Raw genomic sequence first — 26,927 nt, forward strand, 5'->3', positions numbered from 1 at the left:
ATATTTATATATATATATAAATATATATGTGTATATATATATAAATAAAAATAAAAATGTCACATTCCCAACACCAAGTCAGTTTCTTGTTTTTGGAAAGTGGTTAATGCGGGAGCAAAAGATGCAGTGGTTAAAATGACCCAACATCCCCAGAAGAAAATGATATGAAGAACAAGGACATTTTGGTATAAAGTTAGTAGTCAAATTCTCCAAGGACGTCTTTTGTTTTTGGTTTTGTTTTTGGTTATTTTTTTAATTAACAGCCAAATGTATTTTTTTAAACCACCTCCTTGATCTAACACTTAAATTGCCAACATTGTCCAAATTAGTGTAATTTTTTTCCTGTAACGTCACTTGGTTCTTGGCTACTAACCTTTCATGTTACTCTTGGATTTGTCAGTTTGCTTGCCTGTGGGGGTTTGGGCCTGCTGCCCCTGCCCACTGGAAGAGGCTGCCTGCTGTGCTGCTTTCTGCTTTAACATTGTCCAGTCAAATGTGTAGTCATATTGGTGGTTCAAGGTCCTAGAAGAGAGGGAAATATTTTACTGTAATACATTGTATCTTTCCTATTGCCCAAACCCATCCTTTGCTGAAAAACCAGAACTAGAGGTTAACTCTTTCTGTAAGTTGCTCTGGAGACCACAAATGGCACATAAATGCTAAGCAGTACTAACTTAAAGGGATTCTTGCAGCAAGCCCAGATACTATCAAGCAGGGTTTTCTTCACCGTTCACACAAGTCTGCATTTGTAGAAGCAGAATTTCCTCACAACTCAACTTACCCATTTGTCTGCACTACAGTTCCTCAGCGTTTTTTTGGTTATTTTTTTTTAAATATGATTTTAAGAAGAGACTGCAGTATTGTAGATCATTGAATAAAAATTGCTTCAGATTCCAGAAACCTTGAGGGAGACTCTTGAGAGAGCAGCACCAGTTGTTCTTTTGACAGATGCTGTTCGCTCCACAAGGCTGAGTTTATATTTTTGGTTTGTCTAGCAAGCTTAATGAAACAGCATCATTGCAATCCATCTCCTGGGCACGACTGCTAGTCCCATCACCAATCCCCAAACATAAAACTTTAAACACTTCTACTGAGAGGTCAACTTCTTAAGCTACTTGCAACAGAACCTGAAGGACAGGCTCAATCCTCTAGCATTAGTGAGATCATGCAACAAGATAATATTTTCCTCCATGTTTAACATTGAACAGTATTTTTTAGGTCCTTGAAACAGCTTTTCAAACTCTGAAATTGAAGTCCCACAAAAACTCCCTACACCACACACATAGGGAACACCTTTCCGCAGTACAAGTCCCACAGAGCAGTTACCAACTGGTAAGGCACTCACAAAATTTCTGTATTTTTCCACTTTGAGACTGACCTGAAAAGAATACGGAATAATTGCCTCAGATACATGTAATCTGGTGCCTCTTCAAAGCGCAGGCCACGACAGTAGTTCAGATACATGGCAAATTCTGCAGGGAATCCCTGTAAATCAACAGTGTTAATCAAGCCCTGGCTTGCAGCAAAAAAGCCTCTAACATCTCGATAAGGCAAAAAGCTGTATTTCTGTCTATAATGGCACAGAAAAACCAGCTGAAGATTTGTAAGTGTAAATTCCACTTTGCCTCTAGTTATTCATTTATTCTGTATTTCAGAAAGTGGATTTGTTGAACAAGTTACCAGGTACACATTCTTTCCCCAGAATTGTTACCTGATGCATATTCTGTAATCACAAGTTCTCTGCTACCAAAACTTTCAACATATAACATATTTTAAGCACTTCATTCATCCTAATTAAAACTAGTCCTTATTAACTAGGTCTCTGAAATAAGAACTGTCTCTTAGAAAATTCTACTCATGTTTCCGTGATAACCTACTTGAGCATACTAGAGGCAAAGTAAGTTACCACTATTAAAGTATGAAGACTTAAACCATGAAAATGTCAAATATTCCTTGCTTTACATCTTTGTCCATTTAATGCTACATTAAAGCTCACTTATAAGTAAGTAATACAGCACAGTGCTGTGTTACAAGAAAGAAAACACAGGGTGTAACAGTTCAGCGCTTTGGAAGATGCTGTCAGACTCTAAGCATATATAAATGTGCACGACTAGAAAGCGCAATCCCTGGTGCTGCTGTTTGATGTGCAAAAGCTATCATGTGTTCTCAAGGACCTTCATTAAGAAGCATGTGGCTGCCACAGTTCAAAAGAAATCTTAAGACCCAAAGGATAGCGCTGGAAAATCATCATTCTGCAATCTGGCTTGGGGTAAAAAAAAAAAATAAAAAAAAAAATCACTCGACACCTAATTCCTGTGAGGTAGAGAAGACAATACGAACACTACTGAAGAGGAAGAAGCAAGCATATGGGCAAGCTGCACAGCTCTGCCTTGGTTTTATTGATCCAAGAGGGCACATGTAAAAGTTTCACTGTAGAAGGTGAAGAAACGAACATGTCTCACTTAAGAGACATGACAGCCAACAGTCACCAAGAACCGGAATGATTCTGGCATGAATTATGCCAAGAAACAGCAGCAAATGCCCGCCCTGTTACACACATTCACAGTCTTGCTGGGTGGCCAAACAAGGCACTGGTGACTGCCAGGGAAGTATTATTCAGCAGCAAATACCATGTGATACTACCTAATATATTGGCTCTAGTTTAAATAAAACACAACCAACAAACCAACAAGAAAAAAACCCTTGGATTTCACAGAATGACATCATTTGGAAACTCTTACCTTACACAAAACCTCAACAGGAGTGGACATTTTCTTTTCACTAATCTTTTCATACTTTTGCTTCTTTGTTGCAGCCTGTGGAACATGTAGGTCACAATATAAGAGATATTGTGCAACATGAGATTAACAAGGACAGTAGCAAAAATGACAAAAATCCTCTGGCCAACCGTAAGTGTTTTACGTGAAATCTCCAAGTCCCACACACTTATTGCAAAGAGAATGAAGGTCAATCTGGTATTAAGATTTGGACACAGTTTAATACAATTTGTCGCAGTCTAATGCTTCCATCACATGGCACAGCTCGTGTAGTTCTAGCTGCTGCTTTTGTCCATTAAACAGACCAGACTTGCATTTACATGTGCCAAAGTTCTATTAATTCCTACTCAGTACCCCATTCAAGGGCTGCCTGCATGTTCCAGTAAGCAGCCATTACATTCATCTGCAGCTGAAGAGTTCTAGTGTTTCACAAGCTGCTTGCCTTTTCTAAAAACTTGCAGCTGCAACACCATTTGAGTTACACAACTCGCATATGGAGGAAGAAAATTAAGACATGAAATAAAAAAACATAAATCACTGAATATATGTCTACATATGTCTACATAACTATCTGCCATGCTTGTACTTGCCTACCACACATGAAAACACTTGAAGCAGGCCTGACATAGCTAATAATTATTCAGTTGTGCCATAAACCAGGCTGAAGATAGCACCAAAGCTCAACTTGCTAGGCAAGGGGTTATTTCAATGGTCTCTACAGCAATTCAGAAAGGCACTAACAATATTATTTTTTACTTCCCAAAAAAGTCCTCAACCTGAAATAGGACAATAATTTACAAAAGATTATGTAAGCTATTGTTTAGCATAAATGTTAAGATGGTCAAACAATACACATTTTTCCTGCTGCATGAAAAGCAGAAAGAACCTTTCTTCTACATTCTATAAATATCATGCCTTGGGAAGAGCCGCTTTGCTTAACTAAAACTAAGTCTCATACACAACCCCCTATCCAGACCAGCAGGCCCAAGTACAATATCCAAACATAAAATAATAAAAAAATAAGGAAGTGGGGGGGAAAAGCAACATAACGTACCTTTAATCCTTGCCAAGGCAGACTGGTTCTGTTAAAGTACATCAATACATAGCCTAGAGACTCCATGTCATCCCGACGACTGGAGAAAGAGGAGAACACAGTGAATCACAAATTTAACTGTTTACTTCATTCCAAACAGTGCAAGCATTCAAAAAATAAATTGAAATTAGGAATAAAACCTATGCTTTGGTGCAAAAGAAGGTCTCTTTCCAATACAGCTAAGAATTGTAGGTGTTGAGGATTTCACTGGCATGTAACAAGCCTTCACAAGCAGGAAGCAGATTCTGCTCATTTTTCAAGCAAAGAACAGGCAGTAGGTATTGTGTGTGGTAAGTTTCCATCTGCAGTTACATTAGAATAATTTGGGAAACATGAATACTTTGGAAAATAAGAAATGAAACATTTAATTAATTAGCTTGGATAGAAACTAAAGTTCTACTTGTAGGAACCAGGAATGCATTTTAAGACAGATACATGACAATAGTGTTAACTTCTTTAAGGACTTTTTTTCTTGAACCTTGCCTCAGTCTGGCACCAACACTGAACGTCTGGCTCCAAAAGGGCATAACTCCTTCCTTTCTTCACTTCCGTCAAAAACTGAACGAGCTCTGTGATTTTTAGAAGACAAGCACCATTCACAGAGGTGCACACATCAATCTGAGAGATGCCTCTGCTTTCTTCCCACAAGAAGTCTGTTTCAAGGCCGCTGGAGAACTCTGAAGTTGTCCATCCACAGACTTCCCTGAGAATTTGCACGCAAACTCTCTAAAAGTCTTCAAATGTTCCCTGGGCTGCACATGCTCCAGATTCACACTTCAGCCACATGAACACCACCATGCTTTGCTACACAGCTTTCATGAGACTAAGGCTAGTATAGATCACTGAAGTGAAAAAAAAAACCACTCCATGACTTTTTTCCTTTGGCAAAGCTGCCTCTTCCCAGCTGTGGTAGAATCAGATTTTTTTCCTCTGACTGCCCCTCTGCAGTTGACATCTATTTAAGAGGAGGCAGAAAAATAACTTATTTTTTCTCCTCATCAAAAGAACCTGACAGGTATTGCTGGCTCCTGTGCCACCCAGGTAGATCTCAAAAAAACCCCCACAAACCCACAAACCACATTTAAATGGTATCAGGAGAGACTATACACGTAATACTCCAACAAGGGAGCAAAAGACCAAGAGTGGTGCTGCAAATGGAATTACACATACGGGTGAGGGTAAAAGAGTTCCCTTTAAGTGAAAACAGCTTGGAAGAACCTAGAACTTCCAGATCCTGGTATGAAAGGAAGGAAGTTTTAGGTGTTGCTTTATGTTACAACTAACCCAATATAAGCACTAACAATCAGCAGGATGCCCTACCTGCCACTCCTTGAACTCATGTTCCAGCTCTCTGACCCTTTGAGCAACCAGTTGAGAGAACCACCCCAGAAAAAAAAAAATCAGCTTGGCTTCCTAAATCATTTCACCACAAAGCCAAAGAAGTATCAGCTGTGCCCGGGGGTCAGGGAAGAGAAGAGTGGTTCACTCCTCTCAACAGCAACTAGCTCTGAGGTCATCTCAGCTGTAACATGAAACCACAGCCAAAGACAGAGGAATGAAAAATAATACTAAGGACACAAACTCCGGCCTGCAAAACCCACTAACTCTATTAGAATTGCAGATTTTAATCATCAACAGGATTCAGTGAACCAGTATGGGGCCATGACAAAAAAATTACATTTTCTGAGAAGGCAGTGGTAAATTCATAAGCAAAAGAGATTAATAGTTTCCATCCCCCATCCAGTTTATTGCTTTAATGTTTAAGTTCATGATTTTGTAGTAAGAAACAATTTAGTTCTGTAAATCTGTAACAGATACTATGTTTGATCATGCACTGGTAACAGTGACTTTCAGTATTTGGAGAACAGGACAACATTTTCCATTACTAAATAAGAAATGGATAACACTGCAACCAGCTCCTAGAGAAAAGCTGTCATTATATACAGGAAAACATGCTCTGTACAGTACTAACAGTTGAAATATTCTGCCATAAAGTTCAGGATTGGTTTCTCTTTATTACAGGATTATTTGTTTACCTCACTGTTGGCTTGATCTAGACAGTTTAACAGCCTTTAACAGGCACCAAGCTGTATTTCTAATCATATTAGAATTCCCAGTATCAGCAGAGATGATAAAAGATCTCCCAACCACACTCAAAAGCAACAGTCCTCTGCAGTCCCCTCCCTTGACTGTAAGGTGCTAGCACAGCTACTCCCTTACAAGAACAGCTTGAGTGACACTTGTCATTTACCCCATTTGACCCACATCAAGTAGGCTTAAATAATGACAGTGGCAGAAAATAAAATGCACTTAAGGAACCTTAAGGAAATTAAAGCAGAGAGGAAACATGAAGCAAATACTTCTAAGTTACATTTGTAAGTTACACGTTCTGCTGAAGTAGACCGCTAGAAATTCTGTCATTCCCATCCTTGACTAAATTGAAGGTTGGAGGCACATTCATGCAAGTTTTAATTATGACTAAGTGACCTCAGCATCACGTGTAAAGCCACGCTATTACCCTCACCCATTACAGTATCTGTGCATACAGGCATGGAAGAGAGGCATCTCTTTATATCTCATGAGATGACCTAACATAGCGCCGTAGACTAGTTGGAAGCGTATCTCTGCTGGACCACTGCTAGGATACTGCAGTGGCAATATGCTTTTGGTCCAGATGATAAAAATGTGTTGATTAAGCAAAGTCCAGACATATAAATACACATACATACAGAGCCACAGCTATGGCTGTGTATACCACAAGCCAAAATTCAGTGTGAAGGAGAAGATCTTTTTACCTCTTGCCTGCAAGCAAGAATCAATAACAATTTACTACCTTGAAGGAAGAGGACACAGGAAATGGGGCACAGACATCAGCTTTTAGCTTTCTGGCTAAAGAATTGCATCTCAAGCCAGTCAGCAGTGGCATCAACATGTACCAACACAATCAGAAAAGTGCACTATTTTATTTGAAGGTCCTCTGACAGTCACATGAAAGCACAGCTTAAACTTAAAAAAATAAAAAGAAAACAGTATGCAGAGCATCCACCTCATGCCTGCAAGGCTTTTGACTCTCTTAAAGAAGCAAATTAGGTGCTTGGATGCTTTTTCCCCTACCCTTGCACAGGCAGCCATAGAGAAAAGCACTTGCAAAGGGATACATACAATTATTCACACAAAATTAGTTCAGACACTTCAGAAGCTTACAAATATGATCATCTTCCATCCAGCCTACACAAGCACAGCAGCAACCTCCTTGAACTCACCTCTGCTCAATGCCAAGATGTGCATTGATACTGGCATATCGAGCTGTGCCAGTGAGATTTTTGTCTTCTCTGTAAGGTATGTGTTGTCTTGTCCTGTTGTCCCGGTACTTTTTGGCCAAACCAAAGTCAATAAGGAATAACTTAAAGAAAAATGAAAATAGATTATATTCCTATACAGTGTAAGGAATCCCCAACCTTTCACTAGGCATTAGCTATGCTTTAAGACATCCACACAAAGTAACAGCCTACAGTTAAAAGGAAGCAAAGTAACAGTGCAGAGTCACAACTAGCTTTAACTAGCCAGTTCAAAAACTTAACAGTGAATTAGTTCAAGCTTTTTCTCAATCCAGTGGAGTAGATTAGATTGTGCTACTCACCATCTGTAGCTTAGTTCTACAACTATTTTATGTTACTCTTGTACTTCGTATCACATTAGCTTGGTAACTACAGTGCACAACTCAGGAAGGAAAAATCCGTGCGGAAGCACACTTCACAAAACCCCACTCACACTACAGCTGTTTACACACACAGATAGTTAGTGGCAGCTCAGCAGCTTAAAGCAAATGACGCTCATCCTCTATTCTTCTCTATGCCTCAAAGAACACTGGCCATTCTGCAGAGCATAAGGCCAAAACCTTCAACAGTAAACAAGACATCTTGCTTTCAATCATATGCTCATTTCAAGTCTACCGGAACACTATCATAGCATGACACACTTGCTGACGGTATTAATGCAGCCAGGAAGCTGGAACCTAGTACAGGGAATCCAATTTAGGTTTCTAATAACCGATCCTGCCCAATGATTTGATACTTAGCAACAACTGAGTGCGTGCTAATCAGTGCGCTAACAGCCAGCCTATCTACAAAGGTTAATAGAGACTGTATCTCCTTGCAACAAGATTTCAGAACTATGCAAAAAAAAGCTGAGGCAAAAGTATGTAAGGAACAGTTCAAATTCTAGTGATCAGTCTTCCAGCTACAAATCATCGGGCAATTGCAACGTTGGATTAATGCTGTAGTATCAGGGACTACAACTCCTACGGATTCGTGAATACTGCAAAAGTAGCTTTGGTGGAGGAAGGAGATGATGGAAAGAAAACATGAGGTTCAATAAATTATCAGTAAAAACCTATCCAGTATCACCTTAAAGGTGATTCCAAAACAGAAGATGCAGCTTTAGATGCAAACAAGTACTGGAGATTGACACGCATGTATGTCCCCATCCACGACTGAAACGAAAGGTCCCTCTGGCACACTGCAAGTCCTGTGAATTACAAAGTGACACTCAACATGGAAGTATCAAAGATACTGAAAGATAAAGACTCTGAACTGCACAGTAGGTGCTTTATAATTCTCGTTGAAGAAGATTTTCTAACTATAGTAGTCTAGACAGGAAAAACCAAAGCTAACACCTCTTAAACTACTAATGCCTGAGGAGGAAACCTGGAGTTGAAGTCTTGCTGTGATTTATGTGTAACAAAGTACAGCAGTTCTACACTTGTTCTAGTGAAAGTTGCCCTGAAAGGCCAGAATGCTTTGAGCAAGAGGATGCAAAATCAAGTTTTTGAATCAACTCCACTAGTCAGTTGAAGAAAGCAGAGGTCTTGTCTTTGTTGCACTCGCCACAGCTACCACTAGGGGTAGTTACTCACTTAGTGAGCATGAACAGGTCTGCCAGCTACCAGGAAATTAGCGATTTTGATACTAAACTCCTAAAGCAGATAGTATAAAGCTTCTATGCTATTACTATACTGCAAAAGCAACTTTCCTAGAAGCAAAGCCTGAGCTCAAACGCAATCCCTTCTTTTCTGATTAAAGCTTTCTGATCTGATGACTGTCTCTGACGCACAGCTTGCAGCAGCTACTTTTGCAGGGCCTTGGCCCAGTAGTTTAAGCAAAATACTGTCTTGAGAAAGAGGGAAAACCAAACATCACACACATCAGTCATTATTTTCTCTGCACAATTAGTTGCTAACACTTCAAACAATTCAAAGTCCTCACATGCTTTCTGTAAGCCTGTAGATCTTGCTGTTTATTAATGGTATGAAGGTACAAAGTCACAGTTCACAAATCAAAACGTTAACACTGGGGGTGTGTCTCTAATATATAAATAGCTGTTGTCTAGCCCTGTTTATCACAGACATGGTAATACTGTCTTCAAAAGAGTTGTAAAAGTAAACGATGCCTGCCTGTTTCACAGCTGCTACATGCTCTCAATATCAGACCTGTGCAAGGTAATTCTACCTTCTCTAAAGAGGTATATATAGTACCTCTTAAAAAAAAAAAAAAAAATATCAATTCAGCAACACAGACCTGTTTTTCCACTAGTCAGTTAAGTAGATGTTACTCTAAGGCACCGATTACTCTGTTTTCTAGCTTAGACTCGATTGTTTATTTCCCTTTCCAGGCAGGTGAAAGGCAAATAAGGAAGTCCATCTCGTAAAGAGTTAAGTTGGAAGATGCAGCCTGTTTTGGATGAGCACAGACTGTGCCAATGTCAGCCAGCAGGAACACAGATGTATTCCCACAGATAACCTCATACCACCTTAATTTTGTTTGTTGCACGATCAGCAGCAAACTGGAGAAGTAGGGCAAGATTTTTGCCAAGAGCAACTAGCAAAGTAGATCAAAGTCTCTGCCTCAACTGATAAGGAAGTTGCAGAAGCAGACAACAGAAGCCTGTCAGCTCACATACAGCAGCTATCTGCTGAGGATTTAATACATGAAGACCATCATTGTGGAAAGCTACGGACTGATTCTATGGCCAAACTCCTAAGCTATGATTCATATTCAGCAGTTTCCAGCTGTCCTGCTACGAACTGGCATATGTCTTCATTTCTCTCCAATTCATCTTCTCCTAGAGAGTCGTAAGCACTACATTTAACACTGTAAGATAAGCTCATGCTTCTCCAAGACACAGCTTGCTGAAGTAATTTCGTTCTATGAGCACAATGGATGAAAATATGGGAGTCCTTATTACATGTCTGGAAAGATTTTGAACAAAAACTGCAAGGGAGGGAGCCTGGCTGAAGCGATAACAGAACTTCTCCACGTGAATTCAAAGACACTGCAGGAACCCTACGGGAAGGCAGGCAGGCAGCCCTACGCAGAAGCCCTGCTCTTTCACTTCGGTGGCACATCTGTCTTTCACCGCATTTAACAGACTGCCTTTGAGTTTTAAAGGACAGAACCAAAACCCGCTTCTGCATCTGAAATCAAGCACATACATTTAGCCCTTTTTAATACCTTTAGAAATAATTCCACAATTTAAACAAGCGCCACAGGGAAACATCTTAGTAATGTTACATGTTTGCCAAGTATGTCTGAATAATGCCAACATAAGAGGTGCTTTTGCAAGGTCTACATTCTCCAGAAGAAAAAACAAAACAAAACAAAAAACCAAAACAAAAATAAAGCACATGAATTTGGGGTTGAGGTTGGAATAGGAGACAGTTCAGACCTGGTTTAATCCTGAGAAAGATGGGTCCTGAGAAGTACTAACAGTCATGCTTCTTTTCCTCTTCCCCACTGGAGATTCTAAACACTGAACAAACAATAGAGGGTGGCAGTGCATCAAACAGTATTGCTTACATTGCAACAATGGCCGGCGCAGACAGGCAACACCGAGGCGTTCGAGAAAGAACAGGGTAGCCAAATGCCATCCTTCTTCCATCAAGCACTGTACTTTTCAAAAAAACTACTTTTTTTTAATTATTTTAATTATTTTTTTTTTCCGAGGAGAAAATTTGAAAGATGTGACAAGGTAAATTTCAACTGCGAGCCACTCCAAAATGGCACTGCCTTGACCAGGGATAGCAATGGTGACATTTGGCTCTATTAAAAAAAGGAAATTGATGTTTTGCTTACAAAAGCATCCTTTGGTTCCACAAACTGCCCTTCCCCCAAAAGACATTTAGAAAAAGTAAATCTTCAGTAAGGAAGAGGTAGAAGGCATTTAGTCACCTTAAAGTTTACTTTCATAAGCATGCAGGGCTTATTTCTAGCAGAGCTAAAAATTTATCTTTTAAAGTGGGAGCAAAATTTCTCCCGATTGCCAAATTAAAATTTGAAAAAATCAACTGTTTTTTTTTTTAAAAAATATAACTGACAGGAAGCTACTGGAACAAGATTACCATGCTATTTTATTCTAGTCTTGGTGGCTGATTTTCTTTAAACTGTGTATAGTCACCTCCAAAACCCCTCAAGCTACACTCAGTTACAAAAAGAAATAAATACTGTACGGTGGCAAGTATTCCCTACATAAAGCACTTGTTTTCCAACTGACACAACCCATTCCTCATTTTGCACACGTAAATCTATCAATTTGATTTGGTCAAGAACTACCTTCCTAATCTCCAAAAACCTGTGACAGTAACGAAGCCCATGCCCACAGTGTTTACCACCATATCACTGTGTGGCTCCCTAACTAGTCTACTAATGGGAAAAATTTAAAAAAAGAATGGTTTACAGGCAATTTTGATTTTCATTTCAGCTGATGCAAATCTAACGTGTTCCTCAACTAAAGTAAGCACAGCAGCAATTTCTAGGCCATTAATCCACATCAAGATGAAACAGAGTGCAGCAATGCCAACCTAGCATGACTGTGCAAAAGTACAGAAAAATGGCCCAAAAAGAACAATTGGAAATCAGGAACTAAAACTAGGGGAGGGAAAAAAAAAATAAATAAAAAAAATTCAAGTTTTCAAGTTATACTCTACGTCATGCCAGAAAATTAAGGAGTCTAACTGCTCAACACATCAGAGAAAAACAGAGCTCTACAGAGTGAAAGTATGAAACTTGGGAACAAGCAAAGTTTAACAGCAACAGGATTACATAAAGACTGCCTTTCAGCTGGACTTACAAGCTTTTCCAACAATGGTTGTATCTAAACCTTTAGTGCACTGCACCTCTTCAGACAAGAGCTGTTATGTTAATCAAGCTTTCCCCTTCTAATGTTCATGGCCCTGAAGTTGGCATTCATACAGGCAAACAAAGGTAAACATTTTAAATACTAGTAGTGCCTAAAGAGATGAGACATTCTTGGCATAGAGAGAAGATAGGTGGGAATCTTGCTTCCAATAAACAGCTTAATCACATATATTTTCCTGAAGTTAATTTCTATTAAGTAGCATGCTTAATGCATTGCCAATGCTGCCTGTCTGCCCGAGCTCGACACACAAATTGCAGGATTAAGTATATTTCACTCAAGAGAACTAAAAAAAAAAAAAGTTTTCTTCTATATAAGGTTTTCATCAGGAAACATGCACTTCTGACTACATTTATCCACCCAAACAAGTACAACAACCTCAGCCCACCCCCCTGCCCTGTTTTTCTTTCCCCCCACAAAGTAAATTGAAAGCAGTTTTCAAACAACATATCCAGGTGCTCTAAAACTTAGTATTTTTTCTATTATTACATTAAAAGCATATTTGCATTATTTATTTATAAAGACAATTGATCTACATGTTGGCTATTAGTTATATCCACAATTCTGGTGTCTGAAGAGTTCTTTTCACCAGTCTGTCCCTGCAAGATTTAATGCCCTGACGACTGGTAGGTCAGGAACTCCCACGTTGGCACAGACTCTTTTCATCCCAGGAAGTCAGTCCCAAAGCCAAAGATAAGATTTGACTATCATTGAGGAAAAAAAAAAAAATGCTATTACAACAGTCATCTCAATAATGAAACTCCATTATTGAGTAAAGTAGCTAAGCATTCTCTAGGATTAGTTTATAGCTTTGTTGCAAGCCTAGAAATCATCTTGCAATCAAGTGCATCTCACAGGGTGGGTCACAGACCCACACGTGTATGCCACTACCTTCAGAAGTGGACACTGAGAAACCCAAGTTCTCAAAGAACCACAGTTTAGCATCCAAAACATCAGTTTTAGCAATGAGTTTTAAAAAGGCTGTGCAGCTTGAATCAAGTAACATAGTCATTATCTTTGGATCTTTTAAATAAAGAGCATTAGACTAACCTTATTACAGTGACGCCCAATACCCATTAGGAAGTTATCTGGTTTAATGTCTCTGTGTATAAAATTCTTTGTGTGCACATATTCAATTCTACTGATCATCTGTAAGAAAAACAGTAACAACAAAACAGGTAAGATTTCAATGAGAGCAATATAAATAACTTAAAGCTTCAAGAAAAGCATGAATTTTCAGTGCTAACCTCCTCTGCAACTTAAGTCCCTAGTGAACACCAAGTCTTTTTTTTTATGCTGTTCAAGTACATCTATCTTATATGTTAAGATTCCATCATCTTGGCCAGGAAATAGAATATTAAATAACCTGAAACTGTTTCCCAGACATTCAAGTTCATGTTCTAACTACAGTGTGCCATTAAAGAGTAATTTCTTCTTCTTACTTCAAAGGTCATCTAGACCTACCACAAGACACTTTTAAAGCTCACTCCCTCCCCCCGTCCCAGTTATTCATTCATCTGGTTATTCATTCATCATCAAGCATCACTTTTTCATGTAACAGTTTTCACAGAGCAAGTAACAACTTGATTGTGGCCCCTACTGTCATATCTAGGCTACTGTGATCCAGAAACAACAGTAAGCAAAGACAACACAAACTCTGGTACATCTGTATCATCACACCCTCACGCCATTTCCTGTGCATGAGATCACAGCACACGCGTTTAGGCGGCACAGCTCTCCAGCTGCTAAAACACTCTTCACACAGTCTTTACTGAGCTGAATTGTTGTAACATCGCACCCTTGACAGCTGTTCTACTGGACTATGCCCCAAAAGCCAGTCCCATGCACTGCTATCAAACCTCTCATCTATGTTTTCCAGGTGACGACTAATTAGTGCTCATCGTCCAAAGGAACAGAGCACAGCAGCCATACGGATTCCCTGGAGATGCTCGAACAGCCAGACTTCCTGAGCACGCACACGGCGCTCTAAAGCGAGTGCACCACTAAATGCAGCTGAGGATAGGGACATCTGACCTTGTCTCCTTACAAATGCCATGAGCTCCCCTGGCCAAGAGCCTGGGATTCTGCAAGCATCTGGCTAAGTGACAACTTGGTACTAACATAATTACGTAATATTAGATGAAATTTAAACTATCGTTGAAAATTTATCTCAAGAAACTCTTACTGCGTTTCAAGTATTTGAAGACAGCACAATCTAACTATTTATTAAACATCAAGTCATAAGTATGGCTGGCCACTTCAAATGTACTCTCATGACCAAGCTGACCAAAAAAAAAAAATTTGCTAGAAAAAGTCTTAGAAGAGCTCAATTTTAGAGGCCTTAAGTTTGAGGTAGAGCAGCATCTCCACTACCAACTTTAAGAAATGTCTTTAAGCACCCACAACAACCAAACCAGTATTTCTTAGCTCATGTCTGGTACATAGTTACAGGGAGCTGTGAGTGCAGAGCGACACTCAGTAAGAACAGAGCCACTGACCTCCATGTTGCCCACCTGTCACAGCAGCTGGCCAACACGTAACGGGCTTCCATCGAGTCACATCAACCATAACCAGTTACTTCAGACCTAACAACCCCTTTACCCTTAGGGCTGCTATCGGCAGTAAACCCACACGTATTAGTGTCAATACTCTAATAAAGTTGCATCTGTTGAATGTGCAGCACCAAGGGGTTGGTATCTGTGCTGCCCTTCCACTACAGGCCTATGGTCATTTTGTGTTCTAGAGCACAGAGAAGCCACCACAAGTTCACGGCTCCACAGGTCAAGTGTTCACTCAGCTCTATACAATGCTGCCTAACACGTATTTAACCCACTTGAAGAGAACCACACCACATTGAATATTTGAGGGTTTTTAACTTCCTCACAGTAGGATTTGTACATACCTGGTCTGCTAACATAAGTACTGTTTTCATCGTAAACCTGCGAGAACAGAAGTTGAATAGGTCTTCGAGACTGGGACCGAGAAGATCCATAACTAGAACATTATAGTCCTTTTCTTGACCATACCACCTGCAACAAAGAAAATAACTCAGTGTTAGCAGGAATCCTCATACAGCCCAGGATACCATCAGCCCTCTTGGCTGCACTGATGTTCAATCTTGAAAGCTAAATAAAAACCTAAGGCTAGTAGTGTCTTATTTTTCCTGGAATGAAGTCTGAGGACAAAACAGAATATACAAGTCGGCAAGTGTGTGTGCACATGTTCAGCTTTCCCTTAAGAGGACATACTTCTACACTTCAGCAGCAACCGAAACACCAAAATCTAAATGTAATTGAAGCAGAAGCCATTACACATCAACATAATGAGGTATGTGTACAAAGTCTGAATCCCATAGTAGCTTCCTGCATTACTTAACACCACAAAACCATCTGTTAGTACGTTAGGCATTGTCTTCAGCTTTGCCTTTTCTACAGCAGACCAAAGCAGCTCACACAGTTAGCTCATACACCTCCTCTTTATTAGCTCATACAAATTTAAAAAATGACAATTAAGTTCTACTCTCCCATTAAGTAGAAGATAAAGGGTCTTCAGTGTTTTTCCCTTTATGACATTGGAAATTTGGTAAAGTGTCACTAAACTAAAAATACAAATACCACAAAATACCAGTTGCAGCAGAGACAGTAGTAACAACCAGGGCATTCCGCCTTTGCTAGGCACCCAGCCCTTCTGGCAAGGGCTCAGTACCAGCAGGGAACGGATAAGGCACTGACCAGCTCTCCTCTGGAGAAGTCTTGAAGATTCCAACAACGGTGGTGTAGAAAAAACCCATCGAGAATATACCCCATAATAACAGCATGTAGATTTAAAAACAAAAGCCAAAAATTGAACATCAAGATTCACTTCAAACACAGTAGTAGCCAAGGCTTAGAGATCTGTATAGACCTTTCATTTCCACTTTAGGCAATCACTGCAGGAGACTAATGCACAGTTGTGTGGAAAATAGTTATCACTGATAAAGCCAACCAATTCCTTGGTACTCACAGGATTCCAAGCTTTGCCAGGGTAGTAAAGTAAAATGTTTACAAAATGACAGAGAAAAGATTCTATATTTGGATTTGTTTCAGGAACTACCAAACATTACTGATCGCACTGTAGAAACCATGCACTTCCTAACGATTGTTATAAATTTGCTAAGTTACATATGAGCTGTGGATTATCTTAACGTATTCCCTACATCAAGAGGTGATGCAGAAAATGCGTACTCTGAAAGCAGTCACTCAAATGAAGTGTCAACAAAATAGTATTCTTCCAACACGTTAACAGTCCTACCAATGCCGTAAGTACTATTTATCAGTTTTTGCCTTCTAAAAATATAAATTGACTGTACTATGATGTACAAATCCACCCAAACTGCCAAGTGATTCAATCAGAAGAGCTGATGGTATTATTTGGTAAAGTCTGTAATTTATGAAAAGGTTAATATTCACACTGCAACCTGACACCAAGCCATTAAACATACGCATTTTGAAAAGCTCTGCCTAGCTAGGCCCTTTTAAGGAGTGATCAGAAGCTAGTTTCATCTGCCAGAGCAATCAAGAAAAAAGAATTTTAAAAATGCAAAGCAGGGATGTAGGAAGAGTCAAAGTGAGATGCTGTTGAGAAAGGTCTTAACCAACTACAAAACCAGCTTCAGTTGCAGAATTACTGACTATGCCTGTAAGCCTACCTCTTAGTTCCTGTCAAAGTCACCTATGCACATGGCTGAGTAGTTCTGGTAATGCTCTATAAACAACAAACCTTAGGTCATACTTGAAACATTATGGTCATCCAGAGTAACGAAAATAAGATCAAATGACCTGCATAGCTATTCTGTCGTATGAAGTTTGAGTTTGTTGTGAAGAAGCATGAAGAATCATGACCTGACTCAAAGCATTCTAAGTAGTAAGTCAAAATATACATAAACCACAACTTTCTTCAAGAAATGTAAGTTCAATTCAGATGTTGCATGTGACTGTTCACTACAGTAATGGTTCAGTGCCCAAGAGACTGCAGTATAAGGGAAAAGGATCAAAGATCAGTCTTCAGCTGAGCTATGAAAATTCAGTTACAGCACCACAGAAAAACTGAAGCTGATGAAAAGGAAGTCTATCCTGGGAGCTACATTTAAGGAAGCATTTGGTTCCTCTATCGGGATCTCTCTGCTTAGCAAGTGCAGTAATTCAGGTTGATTGCACAACCTTCACTTGGCCTACTTCTACACATGCACAAGAAAATATTCATCCTGACCATTTTGCACTGGTGGAAAGCTGCAAGGCAAAGAAATAAGATGAGACCTCTTAACATCCCATTTTCATGTTCATCTGCTTAAAATTTCTCAGAGGAGACCATCGCATCAATCCATTTCACTACAGGCAACTGAAACGCTGCTACAGTATTTGAGTAACTTGTGCTTTATTTACTTTGCTAACACTCCAAGTAAGTTTTCATTTCCCTTGGAACATTTCCAGGGAAAATGGGATTAAGAAGTAAGACTACATCATGTCCATTCAAAGTCAAGTAGCTGCTACTACTGGCAGCTCTGAGTAAAAATGTTAGAAGACTTGGCTCTCCCTAGGAAACCTTGGATATTATGGCACGTAAGAGCTTGGCAAGTGCTCCATAATCAATAGAGGACGGCATGCAAGCACATGCTTTGCATGTGCACAAACACAGAGCGCTTTGGCACTCAAAGTTTAACACTACTGGGCTGAGGTGCAAAACAACATGGCAAAAAACTGAGCACAATTCTGAAAGAAAAAAAGCCAAAAACTAGCGTCTCAAAGAAATCTCCAGAAGTCTTAATACTGCATCACAAGTGAAACTTGGAGTGAACTACTATTATCTGCTGTCCTGAAGACCAGCAGTAGATGATCATCTTAAAGACAACACAAAACATTAACAGGACAGTATTATTATGCAAAGCTAAGTTTTATCCCTGAACTGGTGGCTAACACCTAACACCTGATACAGCTGTTAGGAACCCTAGTCCATATTCAAGCTGTGAGGCGTGCCCAAGCTCCTGAATGCATGAAAATGCTTTGTCACTCTGTCTTGCCTCATCTGTCTAAAGCTGCAGATCAAATTACTACAGATCAGTTAGAATACAGTAAACACCCTTTACAAATCTTTAGTCAAAGCACAGTTAAAGATCGATCACAATGACCTTAATTTGACTTCAGTGGCTTGTCTAAGTCAAAAGTGGAAGACTCACCACACCAACAAGTTTCCAATCCATGTGGTTTGGCAGCCTGGCCCATTGTCCCAGTGTATGCACACAGCTCAAATTTTTTAACAGCTTGAATTTCAGTGAACTAAGTCACATGACACAGTGGTCTGATGCCTGATCACATGACAAGTGACTGTCTACTTGAACTCATACGTGTGGTTGTTTTTTAATTAATTCCCTTGACTAACCTCGAGATGAACAAGCAAAGTACTGATGCACATGTAGCACCTAGTAGCAAATACTGCAGTCAGGTCTACCCACACTTAAAACCCTTCTAAAAATTCTGTTATGTCTACTTCAACAGCTGTGTATTTCCTAAACTATGGCAATGGAAAATAAAACCTGAGGAAATGTTAATAGCTTCTTTTGGTGGTGTTCGAGTTTTTTTGTGGTACATTTGTTTTTAACTGAGAAAACTTTTTATTTTATTATTGTAACAGTCTCTTCACATCTAGTGTATCTTCCTTTGAAAGGGTCAAATTGAGGTAGGTCAACTAGCAAAGAGAGGTCAAAGTGCTAAAAGAACTCGGACACAGGCCATGAGATTAGAGGCCAGTTTCAGACTACTGTACCACTTACAGAACTTTAGGAGATAACCAGCAATTTCATCCATTATATTGGCACTACTAATTACAACAAGGCAACAAAACTAGCACAATTATCAAAACCATACAAGTTGGTCACATAAGGAATGAAAGTATTCATAAGATTCATATGGAAAAAAAAAAAATTAGACCAAGATGCTCTACATTACTGAATAACTGCACAGCTGCTAATCACTGCTAAAGAAACCCCAAATCCCATGCACTTGGAAACCACGAAGGCAGCAAAGGCACTGCCATCATTAGTGCAACTGCACATCATTTTGCCTACAGCTTATTATATACAAAACCCGAACACCAGCTCCCTGTCACAAGAAAGCGTCCCTACTATCAGAGCAACTCTAACAAGACTGTTTTGTTTCAGCTTAATAAAAGCTCCCCTCAGTCAACACCGGCTTTGCCAGGTAACCCATCCTCCACTAAAGGCGTCTGTCAATTTGACCACTGACTGTTCGAGTGGAGGTTCTGGCAACCTGGAATTACAAACAGAACTGCAGAAAGTCATGTTTTGTGAGACCAAAAAAACCCAAACCAAAACAAAACCAACCAACCACCCAACTATCTCCTGGTGCCTCACTGCAAGGAAATACAATGCTTCTGTGACAAGACTTGAGTAATTAGAACTTCTTTGGACTTCCAGAAACCTTTATAGTCACATAATCGAAAAGGCCTTTTGGACTTCTTTGACATTATATATAAAAAACTTTTGCTATTTTCATAATTCATAGCACATGAACCTGTCTAGTCCTACACAATTAGTCTCCCAGCACCTCAGCTTTCAAACACCAAGCGGAAGAGTTCACATGATGAAAATGGAGACTGTCAGGAGAACTAAGCTGGATAAAAAAAGAAATTAAAACATGAAGTGCACAGTGAATAAGCAAGCTAGAAAGAACTTACTAGCAGAATTACCTGAAACCACCTTATTACTAAGTTTGACAAGTCAGCAGGCACAGGAGGGTGAATATGCAAGTCTGGAAGGTCTCATGAACACAAAGGATTCAGACATCCTACAGAAAACCAAATGACACTGACCTGATGAACACTCTGGAACCGTATTCCGTTTCTGCAAGCACTAAGTCATTTACACAAAAGTCTCTGAACTAGGCATTAGTCAGATAATGTGACTAAAGAGAAAACACAGACCTTCCTATAATCATATAGCTTTAATAGCAGGCATCATTGAAAAATAGTAAGTAATCCTGACCAGTAAGTACAGATACTCTGCACAGAAAACTGTGGAGCAATTGGTGTCAATGCTCAAGGCACTGAGGTGCAAGCCCTGTCACCAACATTCAGGAAAGGAAATCCAAATCAGAACAGGGACAGAAAAGGGACTTCAAGAAAAAAGGGAAGGTGGTGACCTCCGTAATTATGTAGTCAAACAGCTCAGCAAGGCAGCTACATAAGGAGTTAAGCAACTGCTTTCTACAGAGACGCGAGAAGTGTAATAGAGAGAAGGTTATAAACAAAAAAGAAAAACAGAGAAGAAACTAGGAAGAGCAAATAGCCTATGGGTACAAGCATTTATCTTCAGGCATAGAAGCTCGCCCCCTCTAACAACAGAATCATGAGCACTGGCATGGCAGCCTAGAAAGTTTTAACACTGCACCTGACTGATTCACAGAAAGAACAGCACGTTGTCCAAAATGAATACTGGATTTGGACCAAAGTGGTCCCTTTCTAGACTTCTCAGGACAGACATTTCCTGACAAATAACAGTTTCAGACAAATTAGAAACTATATTCTTCCTGTGGAAATACACTAATTTGAATCCTAACAGATACCAAAGCAATACATATAAGAAAGGTAATCTATCATCATAAGCTTTATGTCTAAGTTAACACGTATTTTCTATTTCTAGTTTATCTCCCCTGAAGCTCCAAAAGCATTTCTTAACTGTTAGCCAGCTAGGAGTAATGTAAGTGAACTTAACCCAATATGGCATGACCAAAATACTGGAGTGGAATATTTAGCAGATGTCATCTAACATTAGTTGCCATGGTGAGTATGAATTAGGCCACCCAAGTACTAAATAAAGAAGCAGCAATGAACACCCTACGCTATGAAGTTAGACAGACTCTATAAATAAAATTCTGTATCATTTTTTGTACAATTATGAGAGAAATAAGAACACGTGAAGTGTGCCAGCACAACTCATCTCCTAAGCAATAAGGTCATTTCATCTGCCTGCTGTTACGTTGCAGATGTACAACTACACAGCCGAGCTGCTGTTTTGCTGCCTGTTCAGTGAGGTACACAAACACCTAGCAGGAAGTGAGGAGAACCAAAGTCAAGTTTCTGTCATAAAAGTCAGATTCCGTTCAGAAGGGAAACCATTAATTTGCAGAAGGTACAGGAAACATTGCTGTGGAAAAGAGTGTTTCAGTAGTACCTCTGCTGATTGCCTGTTCCAAACAAGAACAACACTGCACTAAAACTGTGAGGTAAGGGAACAATAACAAAAAAAACCCAAACCCACAAAACCAGAAACAAACAAAAACCCCAGAAAACCCTAAACCCCCAAACCGAAAAAGGATAGCTTCATTTGTTTTCAAACTGTGCTTCTAAGAAGTGCAAAGACCAAATAAAACAGAAGTTTATATCATTATAAAACAGGAAATAGATTTTGTTTAAAAATACTCTCTTTGTAGAAATATTTTAGGTATTAAAAAACTTTCAATTTTACTTTGAGCCACCAGAACAAGAGGCTTCCTCTTTATCTACTACAGTGATTCTGCCCTTTAGTGTACAGCTTTAAGTAATAATATAAAGTTAACAAGAGGCTCTATTGCTAGAACCTTCCTTCTCATTATTTGCAGACCTGAATCGAAGTACCAGTCTTATCAATGAAAAAAATATAAAACTTTTCAGACTTTATATGACTACTAGTTTTGGGCTTGGTTATTTTTTTGTGTTGGTTTGGGGGTTTTTTTGGGGGAAGGGGGAACTGCAGATAATCCAAATCTGAAGTGCTCAAGGAAAAAATCTGTTGCGAGAACAACCCTAGGATTATCAAACCTGACCACATTTTTCCATTACATGTACACTACTTAATGAATACAAATACAGGCAGAGTCTGTTATTAATAGATTATCCAACAACATGGCAGTCAGCGCCCAGAAGAACAAAAGTTGTAGACGCTTTTAGAGAGGCTTTTTTTCCCTCAGAAACTTCACAATTATGCTTTGCCACCCAGGTTTCACTATGCAATCTTCTAAATAGCAATACTGAATTTCTCAACATCAAGATATTTTGCAAAAAACTTACTGCCCTGAAAAGTTCCAAAATATAAGGATTTACTTGTTTACAGTTTGCAAGAGAATACTGCAATAAAAAAAAAATAAAATTGCTAAGTCAGTAGTTTTAGCATATAAGTTTACAGATGACTAAACTTAAATATCACTTTGATTAGCCTCACATGCTGCACAGTATCTCCTTGGCCTCGCCCACAAATGACTAAGACAATTATCTGTTTCACACTCACTAGGCTCTCTTCCTGCTTTTATGTGCAAAACTTCCTCTAACACATCACCACCAGCCACAGCTGGTTCTAGCACAGCTGTGTGCAGTTTTAATCCGGTAACACATGTTACCTCATGATACTGTCAGGAGAAAAATTCGAAGTCCACTTCTCTTTGAAAAGTATGTCTGAAAGAGTACCTAAAGGTGATCTTCATAAAGGGGACAAACAGTAGTCAATAAACACCATAAACGGCAAAAATCAAGAGAGGCTGTCACAGATAATTCAAACAACTGCTTTTGTAAGGAGTGCTTCAACAGAGTTACACTGTGAACAACAAAACGTGCGAAATGACCAAACCCGCTCTGCTGCATTCCTCCAAGCCACGACCAAGAATTTGGGAATAAAGGCAGATAGTCCAAACTAATAGGATCAGTGCCCAGTTAACAAGATTACAGCTAAAAATGCTTTGCACTGAAAAAGAGAGGAAAAAAGAAAAGGACAGCTGATGGCTGAGAACAATGAGAATAAGCCCAGCAGAATACTGCAGACTTTGCATTGTGTCCTAAAGGCAGATCAGATGGTTAGAATGTTAAGCTTGGTTCAAGAGCCTGTTGTGAAAAATGAAGGTAATAATTAACCAAAATTTGTTCATCAAGAACAAACCACGGCTTAAAAATCCCTGGAGCATTTATATAAGGTTTTGTGAAACTCCAGAGACAAGTTCAGAAATTTTGCTACTCTTCCAGGAAACAACACTAAGCAGTAAAGGCACAGACTTGTAAGTCTAAAACGGTTGAGAATAATCAGAGAATAAAGACAATCTAATCCAAATTTTTGCTATTTTATGTGCACGCAACCAATGGCCCTGTTCACCTTCCAAAAGCAAAGGCTCACAGTTCCTGTCGCAGAAGCAATATTAAGAAACACCTACCTCCAAAACTGAGATTTTGCTCATTAGCTTTCTTGCAATGAGACAGAAAGGCCATCAAATTAACCTCAGAGGTGGTAAAGAAAAAAAATTGCTTGATTCTAGATAATTTCCATGACACTCCAGATGTGCTATTTTATCATTACTAAGTTAACAGTCACATCTACAGTGGAGAATTCAGGTTTAAGAACAGGTGCCCAAAAAATCAGGTGTAAGTACAAGTGCCAGAGGCAGGCAAGGCAAAGCCACATAACGCAGCTTCTGGCGAGCAATGCAGGCAGCCAAGATTACGTAGATGAAAAATAGAGAACAAGTCCCTCATTCTTAAATAAGGAATGCAAGATTATCGGCCTCTGTTTCCCAGATGTGAAGCACTGCGATAAAACCACTGCTGAGCCCAGCTTGGACAGCACAGCAACAAAAAAAAGTTTAGAACGATCTATTCACTTTCTATCAAACACTGTTTGCGTTTTTGTTGTTTAAAGGTGTCACACTACAGACATTTTAAGAAATGCCTCAAAAGATTTTTCCTTCAAATTGATTCATCCTTCTAAACACCCTGAGCCAAGCACAGCTCACTGTGGTGTGACAGCGTGCCATTATAACACAATGGCGGAACACGTACCATCAATCACAGATGCAAAGTGACCTAAGTACAAAGTCACACACTCTCCCAGCCTAGCTGCTGCCAAAAACGTGTCAGAAAAGCTTGAAACGTCTGAAACAATACGCACAGTTACTTCACATTGGTCTTACTCTTTCAAATCACCTATTCAAAGACATAATCAGCAACTCAGTGATACAAATCACTCGGTAGGCCAAGTCCTTCCCCGCCGAGTACCACGGATTCTGCTTCTATTGAAGACATCACGTTTTTAACGCTTATTGAAGAACTGGGCTGAGCACACAGCTTCGATTCCTTCAAGCATCACCAGATGTTGTAGAGCAAGAAGACAACTAGTAGCAGAAGTCCAGTCAAAGAACCCGTCAAGCAGCATCTGGTACAAACGGATTTACAACGAACGCTGCTCTTGAAGACAAATTTTCTAAAAATTTCCAAAAATTTTCTGAAAGATACTTGTATAGAAAAATGCTACAAAGTAACACTGTGAGAACCTGAAAGCAGAAAAACTTCAAGGCTCAGTGACACCATCAAATTGATCACAAACCTTTAGCACAGTGAGCCTAGGAATCAATTTCGGTTGTTCTGAGTTTTGCCTCAGTTGCCAACTCTCACTCGGTTCCTGTAATCCTGTATTAGTGGGGAGGAGGAGGAGGAAGGAAGTGTGTGTCAAGAAAGGTTGCAGCTCCCCTGCAGTGGTGAGACTTGTAAACCACAAGCAGAGAAAACAAAGTCAGATACAAGAACATCGAGTACAGAGGAAATAAAATTTAAAATACGACCGCTGTAATTGAAGCTAGAAGCAAGTTTCTTGCCATGCAAGATTGCTTCCAGTATTTCAGCCTTAAATAAAACACCCTCACAGGGCATTTTAACCAAATCCAAGAACTTCAACAGTAATTCATTTCTGCTACATGGAAAACTTGAAAAATTTGCAACTTAAGCCTTGTTACAGCACCAAACGTTCCTTCACTTCTTCAAAAAAAGTTCAAGAATGCCTGCTTCTCTAGTTTTGCAATGAAACACCTGATATCTGCTTGCTCTGGCTGCCTTCCCAGTTATCCTTGTTTTAGCATGCAACTGTACCATTACAGCTTTCCAAAATGCAACTTCTGATCTTTCAGTTGTGAAATAAGGGCACCCATTTGAAGAAAAGCAGGAAACTGTGGGCCAAATTAAAGACTAAACCTGTTTGCATGAGCTGCAAGCATTTGCTTAAGTCAGGTATGTTTATTCTACTCCTGCAAAGGGGCCGCAGTGAATGAGGACAGATGGCCAGGACAACGCTGTCTCCTCTGCTGCGTGGCTCCAGCGGACATTCGGGACCGCAGCCAGTTGTGTTTGAGGGGAAGGGGGAGGAGGGCAGCCATAAATCTCAGAAGTGCAGACTCGGTTCAGGTTTTGTTAAAACAAATCCATGATCTACACACATGACACCAGTATGACCTCACAATAGGCCGTACAGGCCGCTACTGATATAGGTGCGTGTACAGCAAAGTCAGGGAAGGGTTAACAGATTAAATGAAATCCAGTCTGACCAATACCTAAACCAAAATCGTTTCTGCAGCTCAAGGAACAAAATTCTTTTTTGCCATAGTGCAAACGTAGGAAATACTAACTTTAAAAGCAATTCTTAAAGTTTAAAAACTAGAACAACTTCTTGTACAAAGTCTTTCCGGAGAAAACTGAAGTTTCATTTAATCTATCCCAATGCATCGAGGCAATAGTTGGGAACTAACCCGGTACAACACCCTCAATAATCTCAAGAGAAGTAACTCCTCCTGGAGTCTGCTACACCAGTGATTTTTTCTTCCAGGTCAGCAAATTCTCAAACACTACAGAAAGTTTCAGGCAGAATATGAAGCAAGGAAGCTGCATAATGAGCAACTGGGAGGGATTAATCTTGGCACTTTAACTCTACGGAAATCCTAGTGACGCATCTGTTGCGGGGAACAGAAAGGAGCTGCCATTTCACTCCCGGCTGAGGTTCTCTGCAGCCTCAAGCCTCCCAGCACATAACTATGAAAGGAAAAAGATACATGCCTGAGCACGTCCCTCGTCCCAACACGAGAAGGGGGAGGGTTAATCACGTCCATCCGCCATTTTCTGAGCGGAGGAGGAAGACATGTTGGAACAAAAAAAAAAAAAAAAAAAAAAAAGGCAACAAAAGAAAGCAGCCATTTCCAGTACCGGCTCCAAACTCCCAAGCTCATCAAGAAACACGGGCTCTCACTGAAACAGTCTCACACTTTGTTCTGACCGTCACAAGAATTTCTCACAGCTCAGGAACTACTGCAGATCTCACTTTCCAAGCACAGCATGTGCAGACAATTAAAGACAGCAGGCCTGGATACCCAACTAGTTGTAGAGCTCAGAACGGAGCATTTTTCTTTCAACACCCCAATCCCTCCCAGATAAATCTCTTTATAATGGCGGTGTCCTGCCTCACACTAACATTAACGAAAAGTCACTGTACTGGCATACACGAGCAATTCCTACCGTATATGTGGGATGCCAACTCCTCCCTGCAGAATCTTGTAGAGTTTGCTTTCATACAGCAGCTGGGGATGTCTGGCCTTCTGAGACTCCAACTTTACAGCAACTTCCTACAGGGAGAGGGAACAAGGAGTCAGAGCACAGTGTCCTCCAAGCCCAGCCTTGCCGCCGGGGTTTAAGGGGCACAGCACTTCCACATCCCCCCCATACCCCTTCTGCAAACACTTAAAGGTATTTTTCTATTTTTTAAGCTCTCGGTGCTCAACGTCCTGCACTGTGTTGCGTCTTCAAATCCATACCGTGGTGATTTGTACATAAATATCCACCCCAGGTCGTGAAACTGAGCTGGAGATGTAAAGTCTTCAGATCCATACAAGTGAGGAAGAACAGACGTGGGTGTTTCTCTTCTTTACAGCTCAGAGCCGTGAGGGGGAGGAAGAAAAAAAACCCCAAGAAAAAAAAAAAAGCTGAAGAAACAGGGAATCTTCTTTGTTTCTATTAGTGTTGATGAAAACGAGCTGAAGTGT

At 39.9% G+C, this 26,927-nt stretch overlaps 1 protein-coding gene across 2 annotated transcripts; it reads right to left on the bottom strand.

The window, feature by feature from the left end:
• Window positions 1-368: 368 nt before the first annotated feature.
• CSNK1A1 (casein kinase 1, alpha 1) lies at window positions 369-26,506 on the bottom strand. Of its 2 annotated transcripts, XM_009872473.1 has the most exons (9): window positions 26,404-26,504; window positions 14,963-15,089; window positions 13,111-13,209; window positions 10,594-10,677; window positions 7,134-7,273; window positions 3,832-3,910; window positions 2,742-2,816; window positions 1,379-1,485; window positions 369-522 (listed from the first exon to the last, which is right to left on the bottom strand). In XM_009872473.1, the coding sequence occupies exons 2-9, from the start codon at window positions 15,050-15,052 to the stop codon at window positions 369-371; spliced, it is 828 nt and encodes a 275-aa protein (XP_009870775.1). In that variant the 5' UTR covers window positions 15,053-15,089; window positions 26,404-26,504. The 2 variants fall into 2 exon arrangements, with proteins under 2 accessions (XP_009870775.1, XP_009870783.1); XM_009872481.1 differs by lacking the exon at window positions 10,594-10,677 and having other exon boundaries at window positions 26,404-26,506.
• Window positions 26,507-26,927: the final 421 nt, after the last annotated feature.

This window comes from Apaloderma vittatum, unplaced genomic scaffold (genome assembly GCF_000703405.1).
Source record: "Apaloderma vittatum isolate BGI_N311 unplaced genomic scaffold, ASM70340v1 Scaffold42850, whole genome shotgun sequence".
Lineage (NCBI taxonomy): Eukaryota > Metazoa > Chordata > Aves > Trogoniformes > Trogonidae > Apaloderma > Apaloderma vittatum.